The sequence below is a fragment of the Nymphaea colorata genome, chromosome 10 (assembly GCF_008831285.2).
Source record: "Nymphaea colorata isolate Beijing-Zhang1983 chromosome 10, ASM883128v2, whole genome shotgun sequence".
NCBI classification, from domain to species: Eukaryota; Viridiplantae; Streptophyta; class Magnoliopsida; order Nymphaeales; family Nymphaeaceae; genus Nymphaea; species Nymphaea colorata.
The window spans coordinates 15,561,530-15,586,237 of record NC_045147.1 but is presented as its reverse complement, the minus strand read 5'-3'; the positions used below and the strand labels follow the sequence as shown (position 1 = coordinate 15,586,237).

The 24,708-nt window shown below is 37.3% G+C and overlaps 1 protein-coding gene across 1 annotated transcript in view; it reads left to right on the top strand.

The window, feature by feature from the left end:
* The window catches only part of LOC116262883 (uncharacterized), a 36,294-nt gene that overhangs the window by 8,100 nt on the left and 3,486 nt on the right, over nucleotides 1-24,708 (top strand). Inside the window, exons 4-13 of the mRNA XM_031642415.2 lie at nucleotides 351-777; nucleotides 4,185-4,413; nucleotides 6,755-6,919; nucleotides 9,206-9,478; nucleotides 9,567-9,806; nucleotides 11,198-11,587; nucleotides 11,665-13,047; nucleotides 13,211-13,267; nucleotides 16,027-16,437; nucleotides 24,452-24,675. Of these exons, the coding sequence (XP_031498275.1) occupies nucleotides 351-777; nucleotides 4,185-4,413; nucleotides 6,755-6,919; nucleotides 9,206-9,478; nucleotides 9,567-9,806; nucleotides 11,198-11,587; nucleotides 11,665-13,047; nucleotides 13,211-13,267; nucleotides 16,027-16,437; nucleotides 24,452-24,675 (3,799 nt within the window). The remainder of the gene's footprint in view (nucleotides 1-350; nucleotides 778-4,184; nucleotides 4,414-6,754; nucleotides 6,920-9,205; nucleotides 9,479-9,566; nucleotides 9,807-11,197; nucleotides 11,588-11,664; nucleotides 13,048-13,210; nucleotides 13,268-16,026; nucleotides 16,438-24,451; nucleotides 24,676-24,708) is intronic.

The window sequence follows — 24,708 nt, the reverse complement described above, 5'->3', positions numbered from 1 at the left end:
GTCAGAAGACTTTGTGTGATGACCATCCTTTTGACATGGTATTTCATTTTTATCATTTCTTTGATTATAAGAATACACTGTTATAGCTTCATCTTGTGAACCTCATTCGTCTTAATTGTTGTGATCAGTACAACCCTGCACAATCAAATCCTCCAAATTCTTTCTGTTTTCTTTAAGGTAGGACTTAATTGTTGAGAATATCAGCCCAATATCAGGCTGTACTGATCATAACAACTAAGATTGATTGGTTTGCAACGTTAAGGAAATTAATATCATAGGCTGATTCTTGTTAAACACTAAACTTTTGTTACCTTATATATGCAACCAAGGATTTTTTTTTTATGTTTCAGGAAATCAGGGGCGTGCTTATGCTGCTGTGGAACATCTTGTCACATCCCTTTATGGCAATGCTACTTCAGACGTTCATGAAAAAAGTGAGAACGTTTCCAAATCTGGCCATGGTGTTTACCAGATCAAGTTGTCCAAATATTTCCAGGGAAATTGCTCATTATCTGTCTCTCATGTGGGATCACATTTCCAGAAAGATTTTCTACAAGAAAACTCAACCACACCAAATGCTTATTATGATAGATTCACTGTACGTGCTGGCGAACCTGAAATCAAGAGATTCTCTAGAATACTGGAGAATTCATCTCAAATTCCTTATGTTGGAAATGTGGAAAGGACTAAAATTCTTGCAGTGGTAGACCTTTTGATAGAAATTATTGATAGAGAGGGTGCTACAACATATGCAAGCTTTGATGAACCTGCACGAAGGTACTTATGCTTATGCAGATGTATCTCGCTGGATTTTCTTTCCTTCTTATTGTATTTGTTATTAGCATATCAACTTGCTTTGGTTCATAATCAGTCTCATGAGAACTGGACCTTGTCTAATTAATTCCTAGAAACCATTTTAAATTACTCAACAGGTCTAACAAAATAATGCCTTTGTTGTTATCTGGTACCTTGTAGTGATCTAATATGATATAAAATGAATCAAAGCTAGAAACTATTGCATTGGGAGGCTTATTTTCTTCATCTGCTGGACAGGTTTGGTTAGGGGCAGAGATGGAGAAGGGAGGGGTGGAAAGGAGGGAGGTTGTGTTTTCTAAGGTTGAGACTTGAGAGCAGTCTTAGTTCAAGATATCTGACCAAGAGGAAGTCAAGTCTGGAATACCCAGTAGCCACCAAAATGTGTCTTCCATGTTTTCGCCATATGTGTAAGATTAAATATGATATTTCTTCAGACTATCAAAACTGAAAATAAAGAATTTATTCACCAGTTTCTCAGAATTTGGCATCTACAATTGGAAAATCGATTTTTGATGGAAAGTAATTAAAAACAAGTGAGATTACCACTCTGTAGCCTGATATGTGAAAATGACCTGGAAGATTAATTTGAACTCATTGAATTGTTGAACTTCTCACTTGGGATCAATTTCCTTAAGTTGGTTTCCGTTTTGAGGATTATCTTTTTTTATTGAAGATGCTTTTATCTTTAAATTGTTGGAACCATAATCACAAATACCAGAAAAAAATTTACAAGCTAGTTGCTGTCTATGTTGTCAAAAGCACTAGGCACAGCACAGGGGGGTAAATTGAACCTAGAGGGGAGGCACACCTAGGTGGGAGTATGTCACATAGGTACGGGTACGGGTACAAACCATTTTAAAAAAACTTGGGTGCGGGGGTATGGCCGTACACACACACACACACACACACACACACACACATATATATATATATATATGTAAAAAAATTTCAAACAGAATAACACATTCACACATATATATATATTAAAAAATTATAAACAGAATAAATAACATATTCATAAATCATGATCCAAAATTTATCAAAAGAATAAAAGATAAGAGACACCAAGCAATGATTGACAGTATACTGATCCCAGCATACAGCGGAGATTCACAGAGATGCAGACTGTTGACGGGTTTTGTTGTCCGGGTCCGGATCCTTACCCGATCCGGTTTGTCCTAATTAGGACTACTTATATCTCTGTAAACCCTAATCTTTGAGTTAATGAAGTTTTGAAGAGAGAGAGTGTCTGGAGGCTAGTGGGCACCAGACCTCCTCACCCGTGGTTTTTCTTCCCTCGCGTTGAGGGTTTTCCACGTTACATCTGTGTGCTTTCTTCTACTCTCGTGCATATTTTGTTTCTACACAGACAAAGACAGATATTCATATGCACAGTGATGGTGGGTAGATTAATAATTTAATAGTGATTTGTTCATTCATTCACAGACTATTAAATATATATGTTTTTTACATTACAAACAGATACAACAAGAGACATTAATGTTCAGACTAGAGGCAGTGTGCAAGAGGGGATGTGCGCCGAAAGTGTGCAGATGGTGGGCAGCGACAGAGTCTGCAGAGCCACTTTACACCAACTGAGATTGTGGGTGGTGATTGGTGAGTGATGGTCGGAGAGATGAGAGATCAATAAATGTGCCGAGAAGCATAAGCACAAATAAAGGAAACACAGAGGTTTTTACATTACAAACAAAAAGAGGGAACAAAAAAAAAAGAACAACAAAGAGGGAACCAATTGCTGGCGATGAACATAAAAGTGGATTCACAAAAAATAAGCCTCAGCCGGTGAAAAGCGCCGTCAGCCGGCACCAGAGACGATGGAAGGCTCAGAAGCTCGACAGAAAATGAGAAAAAGATGAAAAAAAAAGCAAATACCGTCGCCGTTTGCCTCCAGCCGGTCGCCGCTGCCGTCGCCTGTCGCCGCCTTTCGTCGCCGTTCGTCGCTGGTCGCCGCCCTTGCCTTCGACGGTCGCCATTGCCTTCGTCGGTGAGAGAAGAAGCAAGGAAACGAAAGGGTTTCGAAAAAGGGAAAAAGGGTTTCGAAAAATTTAACGTTACAATGGTTTAAAACGTTAAAATGAAAAAAACAATAACATTTAAAAGGGACAACTTTAGACTCTGTCAACTTTGACCGAGTTTGAAAACGGTTGAAAATACGCTTGGGTACGTTGACCACACTTGGTGCGGTCAACGCCGCACCCCAGGCGTACCCACCACCGTACCCGTACCGGTACCGGTAGCGTGCGGGTACTCCTCCTTAGGAGGAGTACCCGTGTGACATAGGGTGGGACCAAATGGCAATATGAGGTTAAAAAGAAAACATTATTAAATATAAAATCAATAACAAAGCTGAACATATGGGCATCTATTTATAACAAGGAAACAATTGAACCACTATTACATTAAACATTTTAATGTAAAACTAATGTAGTTAAAGTTATGACTGAAACATCACATTTAGTTAGCTTTAACATTCACCCAAAGAGCAGATTTACAATTTAGAATGTTATAATACATATAATAGATATTAATTACATAATAGATATGCTCTTTCTAGTACACGTGTTATAATTGTTTAAGAATTGTGTATACTGCATTTATTCTGGATTATACAGATACATATTAAATATGACTGGTATTCAAGATACATGAGATTATTCTTGATATACGTACAAATGTATATATACATACATGTTAAGCCGAAAGATGTTTAGCCATACAATTTACATATACTGCATTTATTCTTAAGCCTGGCAAAATTATGTGCGAAATAGAAAGAAGAAAAAATAAAAAGGAAAATGGGGAAGACAAAAAAAACTATGGGAGAAAAAAAGATGAAGAAAAAGTAAAAGAAGAAGAAGATGATGATGAAGCAGAAGAAGAATTAAGTCAAAACTCATAGCTTCCTGTCACCTGGGCACACTAGGCAACATCCCAGTAGTTTTGAGTCTTTTGACTAAGATGGTCCTCAAAGGCCTAGGTGTGCAAGGTTGCCTGATGTGCCCTTGACAACATAGTTCCTGATAGAACCATGATAAATCCATAGTACGTGATTAATTTTTTTTTAACATTTTCTTACTTACAAATGCTTTATTTAATTTTCTCTGTTTTCTAGTTTTGACTTGCCATGTTTCTTTCCCAGTGTCTTCAGAAAAACTAATCTTTTGTAAAATCCCATACTTTTGTCATCAAGAAACATACATGAGATTTATCACCATATCAAAGATCTCTTATGTTGTCCTCCAGTATTGATTCTAGTGAGATATTTGATAATTAGATCGGCATGTACTTCATCTTCCTGAATTCCTCTGATTTTCCTTTCTGAAGTCAACTAAATGTTTTGTATCAAGGTTTTGGGTTGCTGTACGTTTTGTCAAGTTGCATTTTCATCGAAAGTTTGGAAGAGCTGCTCTTGCTGAAGAGTTGATTGTGGACTCCAGCTTGATTGCTTGGGCTTTCCAGTCTGATTGTCATGAGAACCTATTGAGTTCAGTTCTGTCGAGCGAACCATCTTGGCTGGAAATGAAAAATTTGGGGGTCGGGTTTTGGTTTACTAATGCAACCATGCTACGAGCAAGGGTATGTATATGAATTGATTCCCTTTGTTTTGAGTGCATCAGGAAAAATATTCAGTGGTATGTTCCCTTTTGTTCTATTTTTAATGCAAAAACCTTTTTAGCAAAAGAATCATTAGAGAGATGTCATAGACTGAAGAAAGTTTCAAAAAATTTTAAGCATATGTTGTTAATCTGTTAGAAGCTTGTTATTTGTTTATTCTAATTGCCTTGTGTTTTGTTTAGGATTTATAATAAGACGGAAACAACATTTTATGTGAAAAACCTTGGGAAGGAGGGGGATGGGGTGGTTGTTCCAGGTTATTGTCAAAAATGGGTTTTTCAAACGCAGTTTCAACTGTCACCCAAACATGCCTTAAGTGCCATTTTGGAAGCAAAAACATGTCCTAAGGAAGGCAATAGTATTGGAGAATTATATCATCTTCCATCACTATTCTTGCATTATTTGCTTACTACCTTTGTCGGGGAGGGGGTGGTGGAAAGACACTCAAACAATGTTTTCCTTTCTCAGTGTTTTTAGATGGCTTCATTGTTCTTGGTCCCATGATGTTTCTTGAAGCAGAATAAAATTTTCCTTTTGATCAAATGAGTCTGAACACAGAGCCATGGCTATTGGTAATTTAGTAATTTAGTAATATATAGATAGCACCGTTTAGAAATATTATTGGAGATCTGGGAATCCAGATAATTGCTTCACCAAATCTCTGTTTGGCAATAAGAATGCTGTTTGCATAGCTAAAAACTACATGTTCTGCAAAAAAAATTAAACATATTGAGATTGACCGCTGTTTTGCTTGGGAGCAGTATTTGAAAAAGACTATATATTCTCATGTCATGTATGACCATCAACTTGCAATTTCATCACGAAGTATCTTCCTTGTCCTTTTTTTCACTTCCTTGCTGTAAACCTTTAGTGGTAATTGTGAGCTTTGGGTGGTGTTGAAACATGTTGCACCCTACACACGCACACGCACACACACACACATATGTATAGGTATATGTATCTATGTATTCATGTAAGTATGTGTTAGGCACCGTATCAATAAGGCTTGTGTGGGCAGTCTATCATGCATTTCTCAGTTTCAGTCATCAGCCTTTTTGTGTTTCGGGTCCTTAGTTATGACCCAGCGAGTCAGTTAGCCTGTAGTCGGGTCGGGTGGACAGTCCAGTTATGGAATAAACCCAGCCCACGACACTCATATAGATTGTAAAGGGAGTTAACCCTAAAAGGCTAATGAAGAATTTGAGTCATTAAGACAAAGCTGGGCTCTGTCTCTCTTGTGGGTGAGTGCGTAAACAGGAGTTAGCAAGAACAGCGCTAACATTATGTTTATATGTATGTCAGAAGCAAGTTAAACCAATCACATTTGAGGCTAGATTTCAGGTCCACTTACTCCCCTTATCAACCGTCCTTAGGGTGGGAAGGATGGTTGTCGAGAGGAAAAAAAAGGAGGGGAAGAGAGGAGTAGGTGAGAGAGGAAAAAAATGGGGGTGAAAAATAAGATTGGTTGAGCTCTCTCTCTCTCTCTCTATACATGTATACATATTTTGTCATTTTTGTAAATTCTATCCTGCTTCTTTCAGAGGGCAATCTGGTCATTTTTGTATGACCAAGTAGCCACTAGGCTGTCCAATTGCTAGTTGGCCTTGCTATGTTGGAACTGGTCTAATGGCTGGTCCTTCTCTGCTACACTTCCTTTTCCTTTTCGTTCTGTGCACATCTTTGGTGCATTGGTGAGATAAACAAATCATCTTTTTTGAGTATTCAGTCTCCTGTTTTGCAAGTATGTGATTGTTGGGCATTAAGCTCATTTAGACATTATTCCCCTGTGTGTGATTTCCTTCATTTAAAGAGGATTTTTAGCTTATGTTGAAGCTCATTTTTTATTATACAACAAACCTCCTTCTTTACTACCTACACATGTAAGCATGAATTCTTTAAATGGTTTTCTCAAGTTATTTCTTTCTCTAATATTCCTTTGTTATTCTTGTATAACATTGCAAGTGTTACTTTCAGCCCTTAGGACGGAGACTCTGGTTTGTGTGGAATTTACATAATGACTACGTCTGAGACTCTGAGCTCATTTTCAATTTAAAAGTGGCTATATTTTCTTATTGCTTATATTGTTTTCCTTTTGTTAATTTAATCAACTGTGTCTCCTCTATGGAGCCTTTTGTGAATGAACTTTATTGATTCTAAGTTAGTAGACAAGTTGTTTTGCTCGTTCATCTGTGCTGTGATAAGTAATCTTGTTCTTGATTTCCCTCTGCGACCACTGTGTAATTTTTTTTATGGTTTGTTTCTTTCTTGAATCACATTTTTACAATAGGTATATCATGTGTAGATGGAGAAATTGGCTAGAGCACAATATCTGAAAAACAAAGATCCAAAGGACTGTGCACTTCTTTACCTGGCACTGGGCAGAATTAAGGTTTTGGCTGGGTTGTTTAAACTAAGCAAAGATGAGAAGGACAAGCCCCTGTTTGGATTTCTTTCTCGCAATTTCCAGGTATGATACCATATTACAAGTTTTGTTGTTGATTCCTAATCAATGCATCTTATTCTTTACAGTGTCTTGCCCAATTCTCGAAGAGCTGTACAACCGTTACACTAAAGTCCCTTAGTTTCATTTTAATATCTGATTAAACTTGGAGTAAGTTTTATTGCTAGGTCGTGAGCCTTCATCATAACAAACGTCAGTTACTTCATTTTGTTGGTTTCTTATCGTAGTGCACTTTTCTTAATGTACATAACCTCCTCCCATGTACCAAAGATGCCAAGACATGGTCCTGTATAGCATTGTATTACATCACACTTTGTTATTATGTGAGTGTCAATTGGTTTTAAACTTTAGTATACCAATTACCAGGTTAACCCATCTTTTATTCAGTAGATTTGTACTGACGTTGACGTCAAAGATCTCCACTTTAAGCACATATTTGTTGGTCATAGTTCACTGGCTGACTACACGTGCTTGGAATGCATGTGCACATGCATGCATCTGCTTTGGCTTAAAGCTACCGGTGGATGAAAGTGGGGGTGCTGGCAATGGGTAGTAGAAGGATTTTTTAGCCAATGTTACACTACCACCATAAATATTTAGCATTTAATGGTGAAAGGATTTGAGATTATCAGTATGTGACAGTTCATGTTATTGCAGTCTGCTGCATGGTTGCATCAGATCCTGGGCACAATTTTAGCCTGTGAATGAAAAAGGTAGCTAGATGAGTTGGAGGGACAGTGTAACATGTCATCAAGAACCACAAAAAACATGTAAAATCACGTGAATGAAGCTCACAATCCACACAAGTTGAAGACAAGAAGTGCCAGGAAACCTTAAGAACAAATGATGTGCAGTCACAAGCACATAATTTTGGAAAATCTCTGAAACAATTAAACGAATTAATTTAATTTTGAGAGGACAAAATCGCAGAGAGAGAGAGAGAGAGAGAGCATTGATGGTTGCAGAGGCTTGAGGGAGGTTGCTGCCAGTGGCCACCTGAGAGGTTTCTGGGAGAAGAGGCTTGAGGGTGAAAATTGAAGAGGAAGAGGGCCTTTACCTTTATTATTGATATATATTAGTTAATGTTCACCCTAAAAAAAATTGGATGAACTGAGTCCAGACTTGGATGGGTGGACTGCACCTAGCATGGGGTTGACTGTATTTGCGGTTATTCCAAACCTGTACCATGTCTGCACTCATGTCTTGCCCTGTCGACACAGAAAATCATAAGGATTTTCTGTTGTTATGTGAACTCCTATCTCCACAGGTGCACCAGAACCTTTTTCCTTCTTTTCCTATGAACTTACAAAAGAAAGATGGTTTTCCTTTTCATATTTGGGAAATTTAATCCTGCATATAGCGACCTATGTCACGAGGACATTACAAAATTGGAGCTGCACCTACGTCAAGTGTGAGTGTGGCTCTGACACACCATCAGATGCAGTCAACATGTATTTAGTGCGGTCAGCTGTATCAACCACACATTCTTCTACATTTTTTTTTTAAAACTATGCTCCCTCTTTCTTTTTGTCCACTCTCTTTCTCCACTCACTCTCTCCCTGTCATGCTGTTACTCTGTTTTCCTGTACCGCCTCTTTCTTTTTCTTCACTCACTCTCTGTTTTGTCATGAGAGCATTTCCAGGTTTTGGCTTTTGTACTGAGGGTGTTTTCAGTAGTACCCTTGTGATGATGTAATCCCCTAACTTCTTGTTTGGGGGTTTTTGGTAGTAATGTGAATGACATTGTTCTGCTCTCTCTGTCTCTCACTCTATCGTCCTTTTTAGGGTGACTCTTTCTACCCTGCCATCCTTTTTAAAAAGGATGTTTCTACTTTTTTAGAAATGACACCACAATAGAATAACATTAATGTAAAAGTTTATGATAAAAATATTGGCTAAAACAATGAAATAATATATATATATATATATATATATATATGTACACACACACACACACACCTTTGTGACACCTATACCCAAGTTTTTTTTTTTAAATTTGTCGCACCCGCACTCTGCACTCCGACCTTTGTGACATAGCTAGGGACATATACCAGGACGATTATAAGCTCCCTAGGCCAACACCTTGATCATATGGTCTCACGTGTTTTCCTTAGACTTCAACACCAATTTTTTTTTGTAATACTTTATAATGATAACAGACAAAACAAAATTGTGCTCAAGATCTGAATGGACTTGCTCAGCTTTTTCAAGTTACCATCAGCTAATGATGGTTAGAGAAGCTTCTACACACAGCCAGTAACTTACACAAGTTATTCTTCCCCATTTTTGCAGGAGGAGAAGAATAGAGCTGCTGCCTTGAAGAATGCTTATGTTTTGATGGGGAGACATCAACTAGAGCTAGCTGTTGCTTTCTTTATTCTTGGAGGTGATCATTCTTCAGCTGTCACTGTCTGTGCCAAGAATCTTGGAGATGTGCAACTTGCCCTCATCATTTGTCGGCTCTTAGAGGGCTGTGGTGGAGAATTAGAACGTGATTTAATTGCAAATCATATACTCCCTTCATCAATACAAAAAGAGGACTACTGGCTGGCCAGCATGCTCGAGGTGTTTAAGATTTGGAATTTGAACATTATGTGTCCTTGTGCATGCATGTATGCTTTCTTTACTGTTAACATTTATCTTGTATCCACAGTGGATGCTGGGACATTATTATGAATCTTATCTGTGTTTGCTTGATGGTGCATCGCTGGATTGCAATCCTTCCAAGTCAGATATCCTCCATGCAGCAACTGATCCAAATATAGGTCAATATTGTGCAATTCTTGCTACAAAGAGTAACATAAAGAATTCACTGGGAGATGTTAAAGCTGCAGTACTGGCAAGGTGGGCAATGATGATGGCATCGCTTGCCTTGGCTAGATGTGGTCTTCCTGTAAGTTGGTCATAACCTTATCTCCCTCCCCCCTCTAAAACACATGTGCACATGCATCTGCCTTTTGTTTCCAGCATGTCATGCACTGTGCACAAATCAAACCACGTGGATGATTTCTATTTCCAAATATCTAGGATTCAGAAACATTGATGAGTTCTCATAATCTGGAATGATTTCCTTAGGGCTCTAAAAATTAACTGTCAAGTCTGATCATCCATCCCATTTTTATGATGTTTTTACATTAGATAGTTTGAATGTTTTGCATCCATCTATATGGTTGAATTTGTGAAAACCAACAGTTGTAATTCTTAAGAGCCAGGAGGCATAGGAGACAAGATGAATGTGGGAGAGGTGATTTACAGACACACACACACACACACATATATATATATATGTGTGTGTGTGTGTGTGTGTGTAGAAATGGACTAGTTAAGCATCTTAACCTGTTCTACCCGTGACGATATATACTGTTGGGTGAACCAAAGGTCCACCCTCCAGATTCTCATTTTTTTTTTTAAAAAAAAAGGCTGGATGGTCACTGTTTATGGTCCTTCTTCTCAAAAAGGTGAAAATCTGGATCCTTGAATAAAGCCATCCGTGGGTCCTTCTTGTCACCGACAGAACCAGTTAAAACACTAACTGGTCCTACTCATATGCATGTAAACTTTGGATTATGATGTCTACTTTGGTCTGGCCAATGGCCTACTTTTACTTATTTTCACAAATCCAGCCATGTGGATGGATGTGGAACGTCAAAACGAAGGATAAAAATATCAACAATCTGATGTGTAAATCTGATTTTACAAGGGCATTGGACAATGGTCTTTTGCTCTGTTGGCTCATAAAATCTTTTCTATAGATAAATTTTTTTTTTCTCAATTTTGACTGAAAACCTTGCTGGACATTCTACATCATATTTGCATTAGAGTTTTGGTAAAAACGACCATTTGCATGCACGTGCGTGTGTTTGTATCTGTGCATGCATGTATATGTATGTATGTGTTTATGTATGTACTATTATAATTATTAATTTTTTACAGTGTTAGTCAGAAAAATGCTTCCAAAATTTTTCCCAATTTCGTTTCATCTTCAGGATTAGTACTTCAATTTTTTAAGGTATTTGTTTTATTTGAAAATTGTTAGTCCATTTTTTATTAATTTGCTGCTTTTCAAGGCGGTGACTAATCCTGCGTATAGTCTTCATAGTAGCGAACCTTTGATGTACTTATCCTCGAGTACATAACTGGATAGTTTGTTCAAGTTCTGTGTATGAACTAATAATGAGGATAGCTGATGAATCTTGAATCGGTCCTTTTTTCTTTATGGCATTTGATCATTTGGAAACTTTTTTTGTTAAGACGTTTGTCTCACTGTTCCTTGTTCATGTCAAGCTTCAAGCTTTAGAATTGGTATCTTCTGGGAGTAGTATTGGCGGGAAAATTCAAGGTTTGGTATCAGGTTCTGGAAAAGTTAATACCATCTATGGCATCTTAAGGCCAAACTCACAAACTGATCCATGCAACTGGCTTTCTGGAGATGTAGCTCCCATGTTGGAGTCATGTGTTAGGCTAAACCTTGCACTGCGATGCACGTCAAAGTTCATCATAGAACATCTTTCCTCAGAAAATGCCTACTTAACATATTCAACCATGGGAGAATCACTTGATATTATGTCTCGTCATTATGAGGAGCTGGCAGATGCACTTTACGAGAAGTTGCAGGATGGAATCTTTTATTTCGGGACAAAATATTCTATAAATGCTACAGGAATCTTGAACATGGTAACGTGCAATGTAGATCTTAGTTTTTTATACTTTGGCATGGATACCATTGTTATAGGCTCTTTTGTTTGCTACAGATAATACACTTTGCATGCAACATCGGGAAGCCTTTTCTTGGATATCATGTTACTAATACCTATCTCAGTTCTGTTCATCCGCAACATAAACTTCATGGCACCAAAAACTTCATTGACCATTCATTTACAACAAAGGCAGTGATCCATATCACGAAGGAGCTCTGCTATGAATTTGGTCGTTGTGTTGTAGCATTGGGGATTATGGCTTCGGTGATGAAGATAGATATACAAGACACTGCATCGAATGGCAAGACTGACTGCAGGTCACCATGGGAATATCATCTTTATGATTTGCTACAGTCAGTGTGGTATGTTAAGCTTTTCTTAAAGTTCCTCATTGACGCTTCCACAGAGGTGGGCTTTAGCTTGAAAATTTCAAGTGATCTGGATCATCTGAGCTACTGCATATGTTTTGCTTTAGCATGTTTGCACCAGAATTCTGAAGTACTTCTGCGATTGATTCAGTCTATTTTAGATATTCCAGAATTTATTGTGGATGGTAAGGAAAGAAATCAGAGTTCACAGATCATACGTCATAGAGATTCTTTTAAGAGTTCTGTTCCAATTATTGGGACTGAGCACAACAGATTGCTAGAGAAGAGGGGCATGTCAGTGGAATCTGTTTGTCTTAATGATGAAAGGTGGCAACTTTTGGTAGCTTGCCTGTGGCAAAACTTGTTTACCTTCACTTCGAAAATATTGGAAGTTCGTAAAAATGAGAACTTGTTGCGATCTCTACCAGCATCAGAACCTTTCTTGCATCCTGATCCCAAAATGGGCGATTTCAATGGAAGCGGTACAGTGAAACAGATAGAGCTGTTTCCTCTGTTTGTACTGGAGCCTTTGATTAATGCAATTTCTTATGCTTTCTGCGGTCTAACAAAGGAGCTCATATTTTTCCTGGTTGAGAAGCTCGAAAAAAATATGGACATTGTCACCTTGACTTGGTTAAGTCATGTGGCCTTGGTGCAATCAAAGGTCCCTGTGCAATTGGATGAAAGGGAAATTGATTCTTCAAAAAGAGAACATAGTGAAGAAGCACTCCCATTTGAACATTTATGGCAAACAATTGTGAAGCCAGAGCTTGTCTATAACATTTTTGCCCATGAAGGGATAAGTTGGCTTGCGACTCTTAGCAACAGGTGCCCCAGTGGCTGGAGTTCTATCCATGAGGGTATTGTAGATGAAGGTGGGAGGGGCAATGGATCTTTTACTATACAAGATGCTTCTGGTCCTTCTAGAACTGGGCATGATAAGCTTTATCATCCTGGCAACGAAAATTACCAAGGCTCTCTTCAGACAGGTTCTTCTTCTTTAAGGAGTAGGCTCAATGTTTGCTTTGATAATAAGGAAATTGTGAAGAGGAATGGCGAACTTCTGGAGGTAAGTCTCTTACTTTGCTAAATTTAAGGTTGTTTTGTTTGTTCCTTGCCTTTTTGTTACTACATCATTTTGGAGTAGGAAAAAAAGTAAATTCTGATCCAACAATCTAAAGTGGAACAAGTTTGATTAGATTCTAGTTTTAACTTTTCTCTTTTCCTATTAGGCAATTTGCGTCAATTCCTGCGATGAAAAGCAAATTGCAGTTGCCAGCAATCGTAAGGTAAACCTCCGTCAATTGTTGCAGTACCTGTGAGTGTTATATGAATAAAATTATTTGTCTATGAAATATTTTGTTCTTATTTGTATATCTATGTCTATGTATGTATTTATGTATATGCATGTGTTAGACGTCATAACAGATAGGAGCAATATCTTCAAAGCCAAAAACAACCGAGACAAAACAAGAGAAACTATCAAATAACATTGAGAAAATGAAAAATTCATGAAAATTTTTATGGGATTTTTCAAAAGTATTGTTTAATATATTTTAAACCATTTTTGGGTTATTTTACATTTTAATAACTATTTTATAAGTTTGTCAATGTTCTTGTAAGAAAATTAATATAGGAAACTTATATATATATATATATATATATATATATATAGAGAGAGAGAGAGAGAGAGAGAGAGAGAGAGAGAGAGAGAGATTGAAATTGAAATCAGCTGGCCAATGTCTATGGCCAGATGGGTTTTTTTAATTATATATTTGTGATGCTAAAAACTGTTGCAAATGGTGCATCCCATGGGCCATGGCTAAAAACTGTGGCCAATCAACTTCCGTCTCAAAATGCACCATTTGTGACAGTTTTTAGTCTCAAGAAATATAAAAGAACCATCCAACCATCAAGTCTCTCTCTCTCTCTCTCTATATATATATATATATATATATATATATATATATATATATGAAATTTTCCCTAGAAAACCAACTTTCATATTAGTACCGGAGAAATACGTTGCCAATAAAAAACCAAAAATGCTATGTCACATAGGTACAGGTACGGGAAAGATGGTACAGATATGGCATTTTCGTCAATGTTGGATGGCAGTATGGCGATAATTATATATTTTAATTAAAAAGTTGAAAAAACAAATGATATCATCTTTTTAGTTCTCAAACAACTTATAATTGGTCGATATCTTATTGAATAAAAACTCAAACACAATAAGAGGCCTCAAAGTCATAGCAGGCAATAACCTTATCCCAACTTGTTAAAACAGTGTTTCAGAAGAAGATATGCATTCATTAATAAAATGTATTGAGGAATCAGATCAACAAACACAAAGGGAGAAGGATTATGAGGAAGTCAACTAACACTCTTCTAATTGAAGCACGGATTAGCAGAAATGTCAGAGGAATATCAAGCAACAGTAATATCAAATACATAACAACATGAAAAATAACTCGGCAGTCGGCATTAGGCCCTGATGCCGACACCCGATAGTCACCTATCTATAAGTTTCTAGATTAACCAATTGAAAGACAGAGAAGCCTAAAGCCATAACAGCACAAATACATAGGTTGGTCGATGTCTATGATAACAAACAAGATGGGGCATGATGGTGTATCCATGGTGAAGTTAGCATAGAAGCATGTAAATAGAAAGCACAATAACGACAAAAAAGGGGGAAAAAACCCCCAACAGTTGCAGCAATCCTAAATACTGTCAAATGAAGAAACTTGCCGACTCGTTGTCCATCGTCGGTCGCTGGTCGCCGTCCGTTGCCAGTGGCTGCCCAAGCTCTCGCCGGACATGCATCGCCAGTTGCCCAAGCAACCGCCGGAAGTCACAAGAAGATCGAGAGGGAGAACGAGCGTCGCGGGTTACATTTAACTTTTTATTATGGTTTGGATCTGGTTCCGACCCAGAACCAGATCTAAACATACCACCACGTACCCATTTTGGCGTACCGGCGTACTGGTACGTGGGTCATATTGGCGTACCATGGTGACATAGCAAAAATGGTATTTGCGGCTATGGTCTTAAAAATTATAGAAGCATGAGCAAAGGTATCAAAGGACAGAAATTGGTTCCTCTTGTAGCTTGTTTTGAAATGCTAAAACTGGTAATGTAGTCAGTATTTGTGGATGACCTGATATTGTCAGATCTTAATTCCTATTTTTGTTAGACTCAATTCTGAAGTTCTTTGTCATTTCAAGATGTTCCATGACTCAACTTAGAATCAACTTTGGCCAAACATTGCATTTTCTTGAATCAGCTGAAGAGGTGAATTCCTTTCAAATGAAATTGCTTTGACTCAAATTGGTGTACTTGTCAAAAATCTAGTAAAACTGCTGAAAAGATATTTGGTTTCAAATAACCTGTTAAAACTAGAAGAATCCTTTTTGCTTGAAAATGCTGTTTCATCCTTTTTTGGTCAAAGCATCTTACCACCTATTTCATATATAGGATGCCTTTATCTCTTCAGCTAAACTTTTTTGCAAAATTGGCTTGGATTGCAAGCCAACTAACAGATTTAGCTTTATTGTTCTAATGAAGTTTTGAATGCCCTTATTGCAGTTAAACGAATTTGTGGGAATTGTGTCCATACTTTTTTTGGTGCTTCTTGATGTAGGTATATTTGTTTTCTCATTGGATGTTAGTCCTCTCATGCATAACTTTATCCAAGCATGCTAACTTACCGGCTTTAGTAGTTGTTACCTGGGTCTGTTTTATGCTGAGTCGCTATTTCTTTCTTTTGGTCAAATGAAGTCCTCTTCCTACATGGCATGTTTACTATTTTTATTTATGATGAGGTTATTAAATAATGCTTTAATTTTTTTCAGAATAAGCCAGAAGAGTAGTTTGTCCTATTGGTAATCTATTCTCTAATAGCAGTATATCTACCCTATGTGCTTCATTTGCACTTTGTTAGACACTTGAGCTTATTCAGATCATGTTATTCCTTAGATTTTAGTTTTGACTTTTTGACAATTCACAATTTAGAGTTTATTAAATGTTTCCTTTTCTTTTGCAGGGCCTACTTTTCTATGGATTGAACCTCGAAGAGACTTCTAGCAATAATACTGAGTACATCTGGTCAGAGTCTGACTGGCCACAGAATGCATGGGCTAGGTCTCTATTTGCTTCCCCAGGTGTTGACTTTGGTGACCAGAAGTCTGTGCACCTTGGTTTAGGAGGAGCAACGGTTGGCTTGAGTCCTCTGTTAAGACCAGGAAGAGATCTAACCGGTGGAGGTGCATTTGGGATTCCAGGTTATGCTGGTATTGGGGCTTCAGGCCTAGGTTGGGGTGAGCAGGAATACCTTGAAGAGTTCATGGATCCCCATGTAACAGTTGAAACCATTAGCGCAAGGGCCATCTCTAGCCATCCTTCTAGGCCTTTGTTTTTGGTTGGATCTAACAACACATACATTTACCTTTGGGAGGTATGTTCCGTGCAATAGTAGTATATTTTATGGTTCTTTACATCTAATTGCACAGTTTTCAGTAATTCAAAAATTTTTGGGGCTAGGTAAAGCTGAAATGCATAATAACAATGTCTCTTTCTGTTTTTATGTCAACATGGCTCTTAATGGTAAAAGTTTCAGTGTTTGGGAGACTGCGAGGTCATGTAAAGAAACTTGTATCTTCACGAACACGTTCTTTTGCTTTTTGTGAAAGTATCTGCATCTTGGTAACACCCCCCCCCCCCCTTTTCCTTTTTCTTCTTCTTGAATCCAAGCTTGTCCTACGAGCTGAAAGAGAGAGAGGGAGAGAGAGAGTAAGCCATCTATGGAGCAACCAATTTGCCTAGGAGGTAGTCCTGTATGAAATCTAATTGTTGAATTTCAGCTTTGGTTTCTTGCTAAAGTTTGGTCCATGCTTTATCATAATATACATGTCATATAGTTATATTACATGCATCCAAAAGTTTAACAACATAAGAAATGTGGCACCTTAAGAAGAAAAGAGAAGTATTGAAGATTGAATACTAATAGGTACACATACATGATACACATAGTAGAACTATGTGTATATATTACATCTCCGACAATTGCTAATTCGCACTAAAAATACAAATAAAATTGAAGACATACGGACGTAACTAACAAGTACACAGAAAGTAACCAACGCATGGTAATTGAACAAATTGTTAGCCGCAAATATCATTCTCAGGTTTTAAATGGCAAGGTTTTTCTGGGGTATTTTTTTGCAAAGTTGTTTTTCTCTGGAAAATCTTTAAAAAAAAATCTAAAAATCAGGAAAAAAGTAAATGATGTAATAAGAAAACATAAAAATTAACTAGGTAAATTATAAAATGATGTCTTAGTTATGATAACAAATTGAAGATAAATAATTTAATTTAACTTTTAAACTTTAAGGCCAATAAAAGGGAAAAAAGAGATAAAAGCACAAAAAAGAAAACATAAAATTTATTTTGATGTTTTTTTTTCTAGAAACATATTTTTTTAAGTCTTTTTCTTTTAATCATTTAGTTGTAAATTCTTTTTGAAAAAGAAACAATATTTGTGACAGTATTACATTATCAAATAGCTATAGTTAACTAATATTGGCAAATAATTAAACATGTAATCTGAAAACTTCACTAGAAAATGCAGTGTATAGCAAAAAATGGTTGCCAATTTAAGAAAGAGATATATGATAGAAATAGATTGGGGAGGGAAAAGCCAAAAATTAGAAGAAGAGGGACATAAAAAAAGGGGTTGTGATCCTAGCAAGCAAGAAGAAGAAAAGATAAGTTAAACAACAAGAAAAAGGTTAACTGAAAAGAAAAATTGAACGGGGGAAGGAGGTGGCAAGGGAAGAATAGATGGGGGTATCAGCTCCCCTTTTTTATTTATGGAAAACACAAGTTCCCCATTTTTGTTATGGAGCCTAGGTTTGACTGCCACTGGGCTTGCCTAGACAGATTGGGCAAGGGCATAGGTGAATCAGTTGTTTTGGCTGTCTAGAATCACTAAGCTTAGGTGGCCTAGCTCAGGGAGTCTAGGTGTAAGCCTATACATCCTTTTAATTAGACAAGTAGAATTGTTTGTTACTTCATTTATAGAACATATTTGGATGGAGCGGTCTCCTTGTCATGCACTGGGTCTTAAAGCTAACTTTTTTTTTGTTCTTTGACTATCTTCATAGGCATTCAAACTTTTTCATAAAAATGGGAATGATAGTCCTCTGTCATCCCAATTTTGAGGGGGATTGTGTCAAAATGAGATATGGTGATGCATTTTATATTTTATTTGTTGTACCACTTGTGTGAATGTGTTATGCCGTTGTCATAAAAAACACGTTTTATTCGACAAAAGCATGAGAAAAATGTTAAAGGCAAGTCAGTCGAAGAAATTAGAAAAAAAAACACGTTTTTTAAGAAAATGACAAAAATGAAATGAACACGTTTTACTCCTGTTTTTTCATTTTTTGCTTCTTTCACGTTTTTTACATTTTTAATTATTAGATTTTAATTTTCACATTTGATTTTAGTTTTTTAATTTTTTAAAAAAATTGCCAAGATTTTTCCAAGAAAAACAGCTTTGCGCTATTATACCCGAGAAAACTCTCACTATTTTATACCCAAAAACGATATTTGTGACGATGACTTTATTCTTATTAGCATGGTTGTAAAATAGCCATGAGGCTTGGCCATACATCTACTTTTCGGGATAGAAGATCTGATCATATAAGGTTGGTGTTGGTTTCTATGGATGTTTTTTTCTCTTGATCTTTAACTGAGAAGCAGTTAAGTTACATGCCACTTGGGATGCCTCAACTGCCAAAAATTTGCTGCTATAGACTATAAATGATAGAAATGTAGCACCAATATCTGTAACCCGAAAACAGCACTCACGCAGGAAGATAGAGAGAGAGAGAGAGAGAGAATGAAAACAAGAAGAAACTGAGGAAAAGAAGCCGTAGCCAAAATGGTTTGCACGGCCTCTATTTATAATCTCATTTTCAGAATTCTAAGAGTCTCCAATCCTAGAATCCTAGGAGATTTCACAAGCTCTAAGGACATTAATTACATCATAGAAACCTAAGAGACTTCACATATTACAAGGATATTAACTACAACATAGAATCCTAGGAGACTTCTCATATAACAAGGATATTAACTATAACATAGAATCCTAGGAGACTCTTCACATGTTACAAGGACATTAAATATTTTAACACATTCTACAAGGAGGTGGAATCCTAAGAGACTCCTCTTCAACGTGCTGGTGAAGGATTTATATTTTAACACCCTCCCTCAAGTTGTGCATGGTTTTGCACCATGTACAACTTGCCTTTTAGAAACCAGAATCGTTCTTTTGTTAATCCTTTTGTAAATAAGTCTGCAACTTGTTCATCTGTACGAACATAAATAGGCTGAATTTCCTTGTCTTCCACCTTTTGTCTAACAAAGTGTTGATCAATCTCAATGTGCTTTGTTCGACCATGTTGTACGGGATTAAAGGCAATGTTAATAGCGCTTTGATTATCGCACATTAACATTGATGTTTTAATCTTTTCTCCAATGTCTTCTAGCAAATGTCTAACCCATGTAACTTCAGCAGTACCTGCAGCCATGCATCTGTATTCAGCTTCAGTGCTGGATCTTGCTACTGCCTTTTGCTACTAACCTTGCTTTGTGTCTTTCTATGCTGCCGTCAGGTTTGTATTTAATTTTGTATACCCATTTGGAGCCCACTACGTTCTTTTCGTGTGGCCTCGGAACGATCTCCCATGTTCCACATTCATGCAAGGCATCCATTTCTTCTTTCATAGCCTTTCTCCAATGATGTGATTTTGATGCTTGATCAAATGAAGTAGGTTCTTCCTCCTTGCCAACTTTTGCCATGAATAACTAAAAATCAAGTGATAAAGAATCATAGCTAACCCACCTGTGAATGGGATGACGAATGCGTTGGGATCTTCTAAGGTGGGGCATGTTGTCTTCTTCACTGTGAGCATCTCTGTCCCTTAGTCATCGACTGTAGATAAGACCCGAATACCGATGTGCATCGTTGCTCTGTTCATTATTGTTTTCGTGATGACTTGATGACTGTGTTGGATCTTCTTGATTTTCACTTTGAGCCATATCCGACGGTTGTATTGCTCTCTCTGAATCTTCACTTTGAGGCACATCATTTTCTATAACAGGATCTGCATTGAATAACTGTGTACTGGTCCAGGGATCATAAGATTCAATGGTCATAGGCATTTCATTTGTATTATCAAAACTATGTTCATCAAAAATGACATTTCTTGAAGTTTTGATACGTTTAGTTGTTGGATCATAGCATCGAAAACCTTTATATTCATCAGCATATCCAACGAATCTACATTGAATAGCTTTGTCTTGAAACTTGTTCCTCAAGGCAGCATCAACGTGAACATAGCATACACAACCAAAAACCTTCAAGTTCTTGTAATCAGGTTGTTTGCCTAAGAGTGTAAAATATGGCGATTTAGACATCAAGAGTGTCATAGGCAAACAATTTATTATGTATACAGCAGTATGGAAGGCTTCAGTCCACAAGGAAATGGGCACATTAGTATCATGCATCATGCTCATGGCGCTTTCAACTATATGTCGATGTTTTCGCTCAACTACACCATTTTGTTGTGGTGTGTAAGGGCAGGAAATTTGTCTAGTTATCCCTTTTTCACGTAGAAATTCAATAAAATCAAGCGAGGAATATTCTCCCCCTCCATCACATTGAAAATGCACCACATTGGATGAAAATTTAGTTTGAATCATGGCATAGAAGTTTCGAAATATGTGAGGTACTTCTGATTTGTGTTTCATGAAGTAAATCCAGGTGAAACGTGAGTAAGAGTCAATGAATAAGACATAATATCTTGACCCAGACATGGAATCAATAGGGGCTGGCCCCCATACATCAGAAAAAATAGTTTCAAAAGGTTTGGAAGCCCTTTGATTTATATTATGGAAAGGTAAAACATGACTCTTACAAAGTCCACAACTTGAACATTTTTTTACACTTGAAGTAAGAGGTAAACTTGATCTTGGAATGAGACTATCTGTGACAAGTTTTTCAATGAAATGTCGACCACAGTGTCCTAGCCGACTATGCCACAAATCAGACTCCAAAAATTGGTTAGGGCCCCTTACTTTTGATTGAAAATGGCAAGAACTTGGCACTGATGACGCATTATGAGAAAGAGAAAATGTCTTCAATCCTATATCAAAAGTGGATGAATCCTTGGGTAGACATTCCTTGAGGACGTACATATTCCCTTGACGCTCCCCTCTAGCGAACATTTTCTTCGTTTGGAGGTCCTTGACATAGACAGAAGAGGGTGTGAATTCAACAGAAGAGCTTGTATCATCAATGAGTTTAGAAATGGATATGATGTTCTTTTTGATATTGGGAGCAAGAACAACATTAGACAGTGATAGAGACGAGGATGACAATGGAATATGTGCATTTCCAATATGTGTAATAGGATGAGATTTTCCATCACCTGTTATAATGCAACTTCTACCGTAATGAGGGGATAAGTTAGTCAGTTTACCTGCATTTCCTGTCACATGGGTAGCTGCACTTGAATCCAAGAACCATTCTCCCTGCTCATTTTGCTTTATAGTCATCTTTGAGAATGCGGCCATCAATAGCTGTTGCATATCTTCAGCGGTGGATTTAGAACTTTGTCCTCCTTGTTTATAATCATGTCTTACCCATTTGTTTTTATTTTGAGGATTAAACCAACATTGTGCCTTCATGTGTCCTTTCTTGTTGCACTGAAAACAAATTGGTATTTTTCTTGAAGTATCCAAAGGAGACATACCTTGGTTATGTGGTGTTGGTAGAATGCCACGACCACCATGGTTGGAGTTCCCATGGCTCTTACCAAACTTTACATTCATAGCCAACACATTTTGGGAGTTCCCTTGATCAGTCCTTTCAATGACTCTTTTCATATTCATTTCATGTTGGAGAAGTTTACCTTGTAGTTCGTTGAAGGAAGGCAGAACATGAAGGACCTCAAGAGCTGTAATAAAAGCATGATAATCATGCCCAAGTCCATTCAAGGTTTGCTGCACCTTTTCCTTATCAGAAATGTTATTCCCTGAGGCAGCAAGTTGGTCTGCGACGGCCTTAATACGCCCCAAATAATCCATGATAGACGTTGAACCTTTGCTCAAATTCTGAAATTCTTTCTTTAAGTACATAATTCGAGCTTCTGATATTTGGGAAAAGGTATCAGCAAGGGTTTCCCATAATTCTTCTGCAGTACAATCATCAGAAACTGAAAGTAACACTTGTTGAGATAAAGTGGACAAAATATACGCAACCAGACTTTGATCACGTCTCATCCACATAGCATGTTCAGGATTGTTGTCTTCATGAACAACAATAACTTCTCCTGCCTCATTTTTTATTTCCTGTAAGACGGATATTGGTGGAGCCTTTGTTGAACCATCGAGATGTCCAAAGAGGCCTTGATTTCTTATGAAAGGCATGATTTGCCTTTTCCAGATCAGATAATTCTCATGGTTGAGTTTTTCGGTAATAAGGTGAGGAAGAAAACTTGAGGACATGCCAGAATGCGAAAGGTTTTCCATGACAGCAGAAAGGAATGGTATATAGGTAGAAGATGAGAGGGAAAGAAGACACGATATAACAAGATGTGTCCTTGGTAAGCAAGAAGAAAAAGGAACAAGAATTACGCAAGAGAAAAGTAAATTCAGGATAGAGACAAGATGAGAAAAGAGTTCTAACCAGATCAGACCTGTTTGGGCATTTCGTTTGGTAGAGATAACGTAACCTGGCGCTCTGATACCATGATAGAAATGTAGCACCAATATCTGTAACCCGAAAACAGCACTCACGCAGGAAGATAGAGAGAGAGAGAGAGAGAGAGAGAGAGAGAGAGAGAGAGAATGAAAACAAGAAGAAACTGAGGAAAAGAAGCCGTAGCCAAAATGGTTTGCACGGCCTCTATTTATAATCTCATTTTCAGAATTCTAAGAGTCTCCAATCCTAGAATCCTAGGAGATTTCACAAGCTCTAAGGACATTAATTACATCATAGAAACCTAAGAGACTTCACATATTACAAGGATATTAACTACAACATAGAATCCTAGGAGACTTCCCATATAACAAGGATATTAACTATAACATAGAATCCTAGGAGACTCTTCACATGTTACAAGGACATTAAATATTTTAACACATTCTACAAGGAGGTGGAATCCTAAGAGACTCCTCTTCAACGTGCTGGTGAAGGATTTATATTTTAACAATAAATGCCATTTTAAAGTCAATATTAGTATAACTAATTTCATTGGGCTGACGTGATTTTTATGGAGATTGACTCGACTATGGTAGTTGTTAGGCCATTTGGCTGGCTTGTTGCTGCTTTAACAGTTCTGGCGATATGCTATGCCTGTAAAACTATGTGTGTGTAATTTTTTGAATATGTGAACTTTTAATATGAAGATTGTGTGAACTGGTTTATGATCCAATTAACTTAGTTGATGGTTCACAAGCTGTCAGGTAAAGTTACCTTTTTCAAAATTATATATATATATATATATATATATGTGTGTGTGTGTGTGTGTGTGTGTGTGTGTGTGTGTGAGAGAGAGAGAGAGAGAGAGAGAGTTCATTTTCATCACCAGGTTGAAGCCATGGAAGGGAATTTACTTAAAATTAGGAAGAGAGGATAAAAACCAAGAGTTCAATTGCGTGATCATCTAAAATATAAGCTGTGATGCCATACTCTTTTTTCCCCTTCTGACAGTTTGTGATGGATAAGTGTGTGAAAAGAAGGATAGTAGTTTCCACATTTCATGTGTAGTGTTCTTGTCCTGGACTTGCTTTAACACTTTAGTTCAGGGTATCATAGCATAAAATAAAAGCAGCCTGACTGGCTTAACCAATTCTAGATATGAATGAGCCAATTCATCTTACCAAACATCTTTAGTAAGGGTACATTCAAGTTGAGAAGGGATTCTTCCTTATCCATTCAAACCCTTGCCAAAATGGGTGCATTTGGATGTTTCAGATGAGGAGAGGCTGGAGAGGAAGCCCGTTGGTAATGCTGTTTGTGTTCATAAAACCTGTATTCCATAGCACATTTTAACATAGCAGCTAACATCTTCAGTAGGACGGTGGAGATTGGTAACTAATAAATTTGATAAAAGGTCGATAGCAAGAAGAAAATTTGTGTTTTCTATTTGGCAACCTATCTTATTGCCTCTTTTACTGTCCTGGATCCTATTATTTGTACCGTCATTATTAGCCTCTTTTACTGGCCTGGATCCTATTATTTGTACCGTCGTTATTATGGTGTGCCCTTTTGTTCCAAGTGCTCATAAGCTGTTGTTAAATTATGTAATCCTCACTGTGGAACTGTTTCTCGAGTTTATTCAACTTTGCTGTCTAGAAATTGCTGTTTTTTTCATGAAATGTTTCATGGCCTTTTGCAGTTTGGTAAGGACACAGCTGCAGCAACTTATGGCATTCTTCCTGCTGCAAATGTTCCTGCACCTTATGCCTTAGCATCAATATCAGCTTTAAGATTTGATCATTGTGGACATCGTTTCGCTACTTCTTCATCAGATGGAACTGTATGCACTTGGCAACTTGAGGTTGGAAGCATGAACAATGTCCAGCCCACAGAATCATCCGTCTGCTTTCAGAGCTATGCATCGTATGTTTGTTGTACAGAATGGGTCATAAATAT